Genomic DNA, 12,297 nt, shown 5'->3' with positions numbered 1-12,297 from the left:
TATATTTTGAAGTTATTGATAGTTATAAGTTATGTCTTCAATAATGGAGGATAGTTGGGAGGGTTAAAATGACATTTCATGTTCCTTGGGAGGTACCAAATAATGACTACTTGAATCGAGATTTTGAGCATAAAGATTTCGCTGACCTGTAAAAAGTGAGCCTAACCCTTGGGTATGTGGTAATACACTTAAGATATTATTCCATCGAACGTTCTCTCCTTTGGATGCAGGAATAGCCCAACTTTCTGGAGCGTTGACATATTTTGACGGTTAGGGTTTCTTTGCAGTACAAGACATGATCTTCGTGGTTTCGACATTCTCATGTGGCATGGGTATGCTACATAGAGTAAGGCATAAGCGCTTAGGAAAGAATGCATTAACGAGGAAAGACTATGTCATTATATTAACAAGAAATTTATGCATATAGGTTATCTCGTATGTGTTAGTTAGGTTACCGAAAATTACAGATCAATCATGAGATGTAGGTGTTTTATACACGTGATCTTCTTTAAACATTGTTTTCATGAGCTTTTAAAGTAGAATCTAGCATATGCGCGATCGGAGTATGATCCAGGTGTGAATGTCATTACTAGTATATATAAGTATATGTTTGATTCAACACAAGTTATTGATAGTTACAAGTTATGTCTCCAATAACGCAGGATAGTTGGAAGGGTTAAAATGACAGTTCCTGCTCCTTGGGAGGTACCAAATAAATGACTACTGAATCTAGATTTTAAGCATAAAGATTCACTTACCTTTAAAAAGTGGGCCTAATCCTTGAGGATGTAGTAATACATTTAAGATATTATTCCATTGAACGTTCTCCCCTCTGGGCGCAGGAATAGCCCAACTTTCTGGAGCATTGACATATTTTGACGGTTAGGGTTTCATATAGTATTGTGTCTACATTTAATTAACCTAATCATCTCAACGTCTCAAAGTTTTTCTATAACCCTAATTTTTATACACACAAAAGCAGACAGTAAAACCGATGATATGCATGCTCCCTTTATGTTTCATCGATGTGATTGTTCGGATAAAGAGAACGTCTATTCTTATGAAGAGAGAATATAATCTTCAGTTACCGATCAAACCATGCATTAAAAATTTGTAGTTCTGAGTTTAGAGCTCAAAGTTTAGTGTTTGGATGTTTGAATTTGAAGTTTGAATACTCTAAGTCTTCAGCGTGTTCAACTTGACACAAAATCCAGTTGTAGTATTAGCAAGTATCAGTGACACCTAAACGATGCAATTTTTCAAAATGAGAAAATTTCTTCATTCATACATTAACATTTTTATATTCTTAACTATTGAAATCAAAGGTTGAGCAATTTGCAGTTACCGAACCTGGATCGACAACATGAGATATGAATATCGAGAAACGTATCGTTAATAGGATTCACATATTGTATTAGTATTTGAATCTAACCATTACTTAAACTGCAACTGATATAAATATCCAGTCAGATACATCGATACGAATAACCCTAATATTCACATATTTTTGCCTTAAAAATCCGTATCTAGGTTTCTACATTCTTAAACTAATCTAAACGAATTAAAAAGACGAGAAACATAACGCTTTTACAAACACACATTAGTACACAAATATAATTTTCATAATAACAGATTAAAATCAAGGGTTATCCCAAAAAAAATTCACAACTATGAGAACCTGTTACCGAAAAACCACGGACCCATCACCAAATAAAATATTTTTAAAAGATTCCTAGGACTTAAGTTGACCTACATGACTAAATCATGTTTACAATCATTTTACTTTTGTGAGTCTTACAAAAGCACATAAACCCTCTTAAAGTTAAACAAAATTGAGTTAAAGTAATGATGAAATTATGAAAATACAGCTGGTCTGTTTCTCTCTCTCCACCCTCTCAAATTAGAAACTACAAAGTCATGAATTCAGGAAAAAAGTCAAAATAAGGGGGGAACGTCAGCCAGACTGAAGCTCTTTGCATTTGCAATTTGCAATTTGCAACACCCTTCTAAAGGACTAAAACTGCAAAATTGAAGCCTTTTATCGGCTATAAATAGACCCACTATTCACTTATGAATATTTCATCAGCACAAGTTTTCTTTTCTTTACTTATCGGTGAGTTCATATTCACCATAATATTAATACCCATTTGATCATTTTTAAAGAAATGTTTTAAAGATTGTAAATTTGTTCATGGGTTTGGTGGGTTTGTTGATTTGGGTGATGGGTTTGGTTGATCATCATGAAATTTGATGTTTTTTTTTGTTTTTTTTGTTTTTAAATTTTTATAAGCTAATTGGTGTTTTTTTTTCTTGTGACTTTTTTGCATTCTGTGAAATTGAAGGCTGCTGAAATGGGCAACTTATTCTCCAATTCTCTTACCAAGGTGAATATTATTCAACCCTTTTTTCTATTATTATTCTATATATGCATTTAGTTTCATAATTTGATTGAATTTTTTAAACATAAATAAGTAAATTGACTGATGGAATTGAAATTTAATATCTTTTTGTAAAGGGGTTTTTCACAATCTTAAATTTAACTTTATATGTATTACTATTATTATTTTTTATTTTTTTTATTTTTTTTGTTTTGTTTACATATGAATATGAAATAAAGATTTCAGTTTTGAACTTTTGATTAATTTGTTGAGATTAAAATTTCAAAGTGAAGCTCTTGGATCATGAATGTATAATGTATTATGACATTGTGGGATTTTGAACTCCTCTTTGTAAAGTTGTTCAAAATTCGGTTTATTCGAACGTTAAATTTCGTTAACCGTTAATCGTTATAGATTCTCTGGTTAGTGTTCCTGATCATTAGCCGCAATTCCGGCGGGTTAATGAGAACGTGTGTATTGTCGTTTTGCGGTCGTGGTCGGTCGGTCATGGTCATGGTCAAACATGGTCAAAGTTGACTACTTTTCAAAGAAATTATTGTCTTTTCGTGTTTAAACAAGTATTCTTGTCCATTTAGGACTCAAATTCATCATTTTTCATCTCAAAACTTATTATTTCATGAGTGTATTGATTGTTATTGCTATTTTGGTTGCTGAAATTGTTGTTTAAGATAAAAGTCAACAGTTGACCGCCAAGATTATTATATATAGTCAGCATGGCTTTTGATGTGAATTGATCTATTATTAACTTAATAATATTTATCAAATCTGTTAGCTGAATTTTCCTTTTTTGAGACCATGATTAATGCTGTTCAACCATCATGGTCAATAAAAACCTTTTCTTGAATCTTGATTTGAAATTTAAAGTTCATCTTTTAATGCAATCTTCATTTTCATCATTTAACTGCATATCTTTATCCATTTGGAAACATAAAGTTGTGATTTTTATATTTAGTATGTAATAAACTAATAAAGTAATGATCTTTAACGCTTCTCTTGCATGTTTATGCACGTTTGAAAACATTTTATGGACAGAAAAATAAGGGTTTTTTTCGTTTATCAGCTCTATGCCGGTCAAATAACGGGATGCGCAGGCAAGGGACGCAGTCAACGTGGGCCAGTGAATTACGGTTTTAGCCTTGTTAAGGGGAAAGCTAATCATCCAATGGAAGACTACCATGTGACCAAATTCACATCTCTTCACGGACACGAGCTCGGCCTGTTCGCTATATATGACGGGCATCTTGGGGGTGAAGTGGCTGTGTATCTTCAAAAGCATTTGTTCCGCAATATCATTAAGGAGGTAGAACTTATAGTACTCAAAACAACCTAATTTTGACAACAAATCTTGACCCAAATATCAAGAATTCAAAAAAGTTTACATTTATTAAACACATTGAAGTCTTTTATGGAATTATATATTTTTTTCTTTTGTAAAAGATGTTTAAATTATGTTATGGCAGGATGATTTTTTGAAGGATCCAGAAAGATCACTTTATAGGGCCTATGAAAGCACTGACGATGCTATTCTGGATCACGATCCCGAACTAGGACAAGGGGGTTCGACTGCAGTCAATGCTGTTCTCATCGACGGGCGTAAGTTATGGATTGCAAATGTTGGAGACTCGCGAGCGGTGCTTTCGAAATTGGGGGAAGCAATTCAGCTGAGTGTTGATCATGAGCCCGAAGCTGAGAAGGCCAGGATTGAAGCGAGGGGCGGTTTCGTGACACACTTGCCAGGTGACCCGCTTGACCTATTTGCCTTGTTTCCTTTTAATTGACCTGTTTGACTTATTTGACCCGTTTTTGTTTTATAGGAGATGTGGCTCGAGTGAACGGGCAGCTAGCCGTTTCACGTGCCTTTGGTGACAAGAATCTCAAGAATCATGTTGGAAGCGATCCGGATATAATATCCGTGGACATCGATGAAAGCAACGAGATTCTCATTCTCGCAAGTGACGGTATCTGGAAGGTGAAAACACAAAACTTTGACCATTTGAAATCAACAATTTTTATATTTTTTTATTTTGATTTTTGTGGCGTTGATCCAGGTTCTGAATAACCAACAAGCGGTGGACATCGCGATAAACATCAAGGACCCGAGGCAGGCGGCAAAGGAGCTAGCAACAGCGGCCATAAAGGACAGTAAAGATGACATATCGTGCATCGTTGTGCGCTTCAAGTGAGTTAAACGAGACCAAGACAGCATGAAGAAGTGTTCTAGGATGAGTATGTTGGAAGGTGTAAGCATGGTTTGTTTCTGTTGAGGATGTTTTAAGTGTTGGTTAATTTTTTTTATTTCTTGAACTGGTTATAGCTTTTGCTTTGGTTATTATGATGGCGATATTTAGAGGAATGAATAAATAATAAATAGTGTTAATTGGCCATCGGGTTTATGATTATAGAGAAGTTAGACTATCTTTTCTTTTAAGTTGTGTAAATAAAGTTTCTTTTTATCAATCCTAGACTATGTTTTTAATTTGTGTCCCTACATGATTATGTTTATATAAAACACACATAGAGAAACATATATGGCATAACTCTTATGACTTAGGATTTGTGTCTAAGATAGGGCGGGCGTTTAAGTGGAAGGTTTTCTAATGCGATGATTGAATCCGATGGGTAAACTATTAGTAGAAATGTAAGTAAATTAAGAGTTGCATATGTGCAGCGTTGTTAAGCGGTGTATGAAAATAGTGTTGCGTTGTGTGACAGCTAGGGTTCAGTTTTGCTGGTTGTCTCTGCGAATCCTAGCAATTTGCACGTGATGACGACTGTCAGGTTTAGGGTAGCAGTCGGAGATCACAATTGTGGTTGTTTGTGGATGATAGCATTGGTGTTTGTGGTTAGCGGTGACAAAAGTGACGGGTTGTGTGCAACGTCACATAACTGTGTATGAAGATAGTGTTGAATTGTGGCGGCGACGGCTAGGGTTCAGTTCTTTAGGTTGTTTCTGCGAATCCTAGCAAGTTGCACGTGATGACGGCTGTTGGATTTAGAGTAGCAATCGATGATCACAATTGTGGTTGTTTGTGGATATAATAATTGTGTTTGTGACTAGTGGCGACAATGGTGACGCATTTTGTGGCGGTTGTTTATTGATGGCAGTTTTGGCTATGCATTTAAATCTAGATCTAGTTGTATTAAAAGCATCTAAATAAAGCTATAAAAGGTTGTGGGTGGGGTGGTTGCGGCTGCTGACCACCTCGTCAATGACAAGTGCCGACGGGTTGTAATCTAGCTCTTGATACCAAGTTAAATAAAAGAATATTGTTTTGTATGGTATTGTTGTATGATTTAAGGTTACAACATATGCTAGTTATATAGCCGTCATGTTACATAAATAGTTCCTAAACTGTTACTAAAATTACTATTGGCCTAATACCTAAACATGTCCAAACACAACCCTTCCTCGAACAAAATGTAAATCGGCTTCGGTATGCTGGTGCTGTATCGTGTTAGTAGACAGATAAATGATAGTGACTTTGTCATGTTAAAGCAAAGACATATGACACGACCTTTCGAGTGAGGTTAAAATCAACAACTAAATTGACAATACCCTTGTATTCAACTAATCAGCCTCAACACTTGAAACCAAAGAAAAGGCTATCAATAAGGAAAACGGAATACCACAATGTATACATTTAACATATCATCAAGAGAATGTGAAATATGAAGACCATTATCAGTGGTACCTCAAGTGGTATGGTTAAAAACATTAAAGTGGGATACACGAGTATGGTCGTTTTAGGTTTATACCAACCAGAATTAATGTTTACGATTTTTACGTATAACTTTGATTTGGTTATGCATAAGTTTTCGGTGTTGCATTTGAGTTATTAACTTTTACACTTCACATGAAAATTTATATGCAAATCCAACTTCTTATTTTAATCCTCCAATTAATACAAAAATGATATCTGTCATCGGGTAGCTTTTGAAGCCGATGGTTTTGGCCACGCCGTTCGAGGCCAAGAATGCGAAAATATGGAAATATTTCGGGAGCCATTTATTTTTTTAATTATATTAAACATATCGATGGATGAAGCTGGTATGAAGCAGTGTTTTTGAGACCGGACCGATGCGGCCGGTCCGCACGAGATTCATTCATCTGACAGGTCTGGTTTTATGTAGTTCGCTCGGTCGGACCGATGAACCCATTAACTATTGAAAAAAAATTATTATTTTTTAACATTCTTTTAACCTTAAGTGTCATTTTTATTCCGACCGGTCCAATCGATTTAACAGTTAGCCATTTAGTTCGTTGTCCGATCCAATTATGAAAACAATACCATGGTATTGGTATGAAGAGAGAAAGCCCACTGTAGTCTTAAATGAAAAAAAATTAATCCAAACATTTTAAATATAAGTCAGTCTTATGTTGAGAGATTGCTTCTCTCTTTGATTGGTACTTTTGTCTTCAACAGGGGACCACTTCAGGAAGTCAAACAAAAGAAACAAAAAGTTTGTTTTTAAGTTTTGGATTTTGTCATTTTACACTTTATTAAAATATTTAAACCGTCAATCAGTTTTATTATTCATTTTATTTTTAATTTTTTTGATAATCTCTAATCCAATTGATAAGAGGAAGACACATAAAAACTTTAATTTAAAGCATAAAAGTTTTGGGTTCAAGTTTTATTTAAGACAATAACAATAATAATAATAAATAAATAGGGCTCTCAAGTTGGGTCATAGCGATTTTTCACATATAGGAGGGTTTTCTCCTAAGGGTGGAGTTAAGATGACCAGGTGAGCCAGTGGTCCATCAATAATCCAAATTAGCAGTTCAAAATACGTATATATATATATATTATGTTTTACTTCGTTTTCTTATCAATGAATTTTTTTAATCCAGGTTACCTATGAAATTTGAACCCAAAAACTTCCTACCCTAAAACTAAGTTTTTAAAGACTTTCCCTTCACTAATGGAATTTCATAGATAACTAATATTATATATATATATATATATATATATATACTAGTTTTTATCCCCCGTATTACGGGGGGTGTTTTATATTATTTGTTGTTAATATTTATTTATTTTTTGAATTTTTATTTTTTTTATTGTTTGAAAGTTAATAATATACTTATGGTTTGATGATAAATTGTTTCACAAATAAATGAGATGTTATAACCCAGTTAAAAAACTACATGAGTTTGATGAGACCCAAGACCCGTTTATTTATTTTTTACTATAAAATCGGTTTTTTAAATATAAATTATATATATCTTTTTTTTAAATAAATCATATATTAATTTTTAGTATATCACTACTTCATAGGATTTTTATATCAAATATTTGTTGAGATTAGTTTTTAATTAGATGAGATGTTATAACCCGTTTAAAAAATATATGGGTTTGATATGACCCATACCCGTGAATTCGGGTCAAATGCATGAGAAACATCCATTTAAAAATTAAACAAATCTGGTAACTCCAAAAAAAGGGGAAGCGACCGCATCGCGACACATATGATTTTTATGTTTCCGTTTATATATATTATAGATAGAAAATGGTTCAAATAAGAATAAGGAGTTTCATAAGAATGATAAGAACAAACAAATTTTTTACATTTGGCATTACAAATTATGGTGAAAGAACAATTTTAGGAAACTATATTGGTTATAATGATAAAAGAGTAATTCTAGGAAACTATGTCGGTTATTAGTAATTTTAAATCTCAACCATTGATTAACATGATCCAATGGTTATGATTTATTCATATTCTTCCTATGAATTATTTATTTTTAGGATAACTCTCCCCTTTATATATTATAAAAATATATTTTCCCACTCACAAAAACACTATTCAATTTACTATTTAAATTTATAATATTTTATTGTATTTCATTTTATTTTATTACTTACACTTTACTTTATTACTATATTACTATGTTATATATATATATATATATATATATGATTGATTTATTTAGAGAACTACTTTAAGTTTTTAAGAACTCGAAAGAACTCAACGTAACAAATTTGTTTTTTGAAATTTTTTTTACACATGTGTAATACGTAAGTGTAAGTAATGTACAAAAAATTACAGTATTTTTTTACACACCGAATCGACTTATTACACATGTGTAACTAACATTTAAACTTGTGTAATTATCAAAAATACTTATTATCTCTCCTGATTAATTTTTTAATCAGATTTATTCTCAGCCACATATTCCATACTCATTTAAATAAATGTGTGGTCCATATTGAGTTCTTAAAATTCTTACAACTCATCAAGGTTCTCAAAATATTCCTCCCCTATATATATATATATATAGGGTAAGGATCCTAAGAGAGAAAACCCTTTGCAAATTGAGAACTTTGAGAACCATTTTGGACCACTAAAAACACCTTTAAAAAAATAATTAAAAAAATCATAAAACAAAAAATAACAAAAAATTTAAAAAAGTAAAAAAACCAAAATTCTTATATTTCTGTCTGGTTTCATTAAAAAAACAAAAAAAAACGTTGTATTATACACATATGTATAATTTTATTTAACCTTTAGTTACGTAATATACACATATATTCAGTATCATTTATCTTAAATTATACACATGTGTATAAAAAAATCATGTAAATGTACATATATGTATATATTATACATATCTGTATATAATTTGCTAAACCGAGTTTTTTTTGAAACCGGAATGTTAAAATAAGAATTTTGGTTTTTTTTACTTTTTTTCATTTTTGTGTTTTTTTATATTTTATGATTTTTTTTATTTTTGGGTTTTTTGTGGTCCAAAATGGTTTTCAAAGTTTTCAATTTCAAAAAAGTTCTCTCATGATTCTGATCCTATATATATACTTTAAAAATACAGGTTTTATTTCCTTTATTTTTGGTCTCATATAATAATAATAATAATATTTAATGACCTAAAATTTTAAACTTTAAACTTGGGTAAGTGTCAGCTCTACATGTTTTATTTGTCGGTTGAACTGTTTTTTCTTAACTTTGCTTTCGTATTTTCTTATAGTTGGTCTTTACAACGACCCAAAGTTTTTTCATAATTTAAAATATCACGTCATCACATGTTTTTATATTCGCGTTTCTACATTTGATGCCGCGTCTTTAAAATATGTTTTTTGGCTTACAAATTAATGTTTAAGAATTTGTGTTGGTGTCGCTTATATTAAAAGATTTTGCATCGGTTGGCAGTTATAACCTGCCGGTTTTTTGATTTTTCATATGATAGTTTGTTATATTTTGCCATTGATGTGTTAATTTCTTTTGTTAAGATCCGATGTCGTAACATGATACATGATAATTTCACCTCGATTCACATCGCGTTCATGGTTTAAGGTTTTTACATGTTTTTTTGGTTCGGTTCAATGGTCCCGTCGCGAAGCACGGGGTCTCAAATCCTAGTATCAATTTATTTAAATGTTTTTTACAAAAAAAAAAATTTATTTAATCATTACGGGAGAAATATTTATAAAGTAACTTGTTATTTATTTATTTATTTTTTTGCAGTAGAAGTAGCTTTCTTATTATGTTTAAGGGTAAATTTAAAATACAAAGGGGGACAAAATGAGAAGTGTGAAAAAGATATGTGATAAAAAAAAACCTTAAAAATAAATTCAAAAAATAAAAAATAAAAAAATCATAACACAAAATATATAAAAAAAACGAAAATATCTTAAAAACTAAAATGTTTTCGCTATCATTCCTATTAGAAAAAAATAAAAAAGGTAACAAAAACATACAATGCCGAGATCATAGACACAATGACGAAAATAAACAAAAGACACAATTATAACTAGAAAAAGACACAATTATCGCAAAATATAACACAATGCCGAACAAAATAAAATATCACACTGTGTTGAGTTATATAACACAATATAAAGAAAAAAGAACACAATATTAAGAAAAAAAGACAAAATCAATGACGAACATAAACACAAAACATAATGATAAACAAAAAAATACAATGATATTTTTTCACTCTCCATTGTTTTTTCTTTTCTTTTTGAGGACGAGAAAGACGGTAGAAACATTTTTTGTTTTTATTTTTTTCGTTTTTTATTAACTTTTGTGTTATGATTTTTTATCAATATTTTTTATATTTTTTTTGAAGGTTTTTTTATGTGTACAAATGTTTCTCATACTTTTCATTTTTGTTCTCTTTTATAAAATAACTTAACCATATGTTTAATCAACTATACTTTATTTTAGTTATATTCACGATTTAATGCTATTTTATTATAGTTTATTTAATGCTTTATTTATGTTAAACAAATATTGTTTTTTCAATCGATTCTTCTTACCTGACCATATTGTGCCAACTCCCACCCTACACAATTTTATGTATTCGTCATCGTGCGGCTACACCATTCGGTGGAATTTTCTAATGCACCATCTAATTATGCATCTTTTTTTGGTGTTTTAAAGCTTCTTATCGTGGATGCTCTGATAAGAATAATAAATGTATTTTAATTTTTTTTCTTTCGTTTTTGTTTGTATGGGTGAGTGACGGGTTGGAAGGGGACAACCCAGACTGAATTGATTAGAATCGGAACTGAATAAACGGTTAAACTTATAACCGAGAATCGGACCATATGACTTATGGTCGGTCCGTGTTGTAAGTTGGACTGCAAGTCTGCAAGTTCGGCCTTTGTGAACTGGGCCTGTGCTGCGGCAAAATGGGCCTTTGCAAACCGGGCTTGTGCAAATTCGGCCCTGGGTATCTTTTTTCTTTTATAAAGACCAAACTATATATAGCACAAACTTTTCAAATCGAGAATATCAGAAACTATATATTTTTTTAAACTAACTTATCCCCACTATTTTTATTTTCTTCAAATAGTTTGATAAACAACTTCAATCAATTGTTACCAATATGATCTTCTCAAAACAATCTAAAATGAAACAACGAGTGACGATTAGTAATTGAAAAGGACCACCGAATGTGAGTAACAAACTAAGAATAATTGATTGAATATTACTTTTTGCAAGCTCGTTATTCTTAATCCACAGTTTTTATTGATCTTTTTGTAGTTCGGATCTAGTCATGTGTACATATTAAGGCCTCAATAATATAAAAATACAATGAATTAAATAGGAGATCATTATCCACCCGCTCATGATGAAAGTCGACTCCAAGGCTACGGGTGAAACCGGAATGACCAAGGCATCTAAAAATTAATAGTTATTACCTTCTTCCATCTTTAAGAGAGTTGGATACGTAGACGAATTTGTATTCCATCGTTGCAAAATTTCAAAATCGTTGTTCAATCTTTTAACATTGTCTTTGAGATACCTTTTGATGGGGAAGCACCGATTCATAACCCAGTGAACCAAAGCCCAAGTCAACAAGACACAAGCCCGCTTCAAAAATGGATCACCTTATCCCAGTTGGAGTATACAAACACTTGATTGGCATCATCATGTCTTGTTATCCAATAACCAAATATCTAACACCACCAGCCCGAAAATGTTCAAATTTATCTAACCATCCATTTTCACCCGACCAACAATGGTTAGTTTTATTTTTGATCCTTACCATGTTACTTAAACTAGTTTGATACAATATCTAATTCTTTTTTTACCTGTAATTGAATCTCGACTTCACATCGTCGACCATTTCTTCCACCACACTTTAACTTTTCTATCAATGTTGGATTCTCCTATCGAATGATCTAATTGAACGACATATATATTTTTTTAATCTTTATTTTTGAAATATTGACAGGAGTTGTTAGTGAGACTGATCATATGATCTAGTTGCCCTTAGCTATCATAGTTAGTTTATCTTTAGAACCCAGTTTAGTATGTTCGTTAGCACCTAAGGTTCGTTGACCGTTATTAGGATATCTGGTCTAGGTGGTTCTCCAATTAAGATAATAATAATAATAATAATAATAATAATAAGGTGAGAGACACG

At 31.6% G+C, this 12,297-nt stretch overlaps 1 protein-coding gene across 1 annotated transcript; it reads left to right on the top strand.

The window, feature by feature from the left end:
* The first annotated feature begins 2,312 nt into the window (after window positions 1–2,312).
* Window positions 2,313–4,658, top strand: LOC143581966 (putative protein phosphatase 2C 10). The gene is made up of 5 exons (XM_077064640.1): window positions 2,313–2,384; window positions 3,460–3,699; window positions 3,860–4,136; window positions 4,214–4,368; window positions 4,448–4,658. The coding sequence occupies exons 1-5, from the start codon at window positions 2,352–2,354 to the stop codon at window positions 4,580–4,582; spliced, it is 840 nt and encodes a 279-aa protein (XP_076920755.1). The 5' UTR covers window positions 2,313–2,351; the 3' UTR covers window positions 4,583–4,658.
* The last annotated feature ends 7,639 nt before the right edge of the window (window positions 4,659–12,297 follow it).

This window comes from Bidens hawaiensis, unplaced genomic scaffold, assembly GCF_021521415.1.
Source record: "Bidens hawaiensis isolate Kalapana, Puna unplaced genomic scaffold, B.hawaiensis_p1.1 tig00031314_1, whole genome shotgun sequence".
Classification (NCBI taxonomy): domain Eukaryota; kingdom Viridiplantae; phylum Streptophyta; class Magnoliopsida; order Asterales; family Asteraceae; genus Bidens; species Bidens hawaiensis.
This window is presented reverse-complemented; position numbering and strand designations above follow the sequence as displayed.

Excerpts from the sequence above, each read along its gene's own strand:
- LOC143581966 (XM_077064640.1), top strand. The coding sequence starts at position 2,352 with ATGGGCAACTTATTCTCCAATTCTCTTACCAAG. Across the intron at positions 2,385-3,459 it reads TCTCCAATTCTCTTACCAAG|CTCTATGCCGGTCAAATAAC; the intron begins GTGAATATTATT and ends TTCGTTTATCAG. Across the intron at positions 3,700-3,859 it reads TCCGCAATATCATTAAGGAG|GATGATTTTTTGAAGGATCC; the intron begins GTAGAACTTATA and ends ATGTTATGGCAG.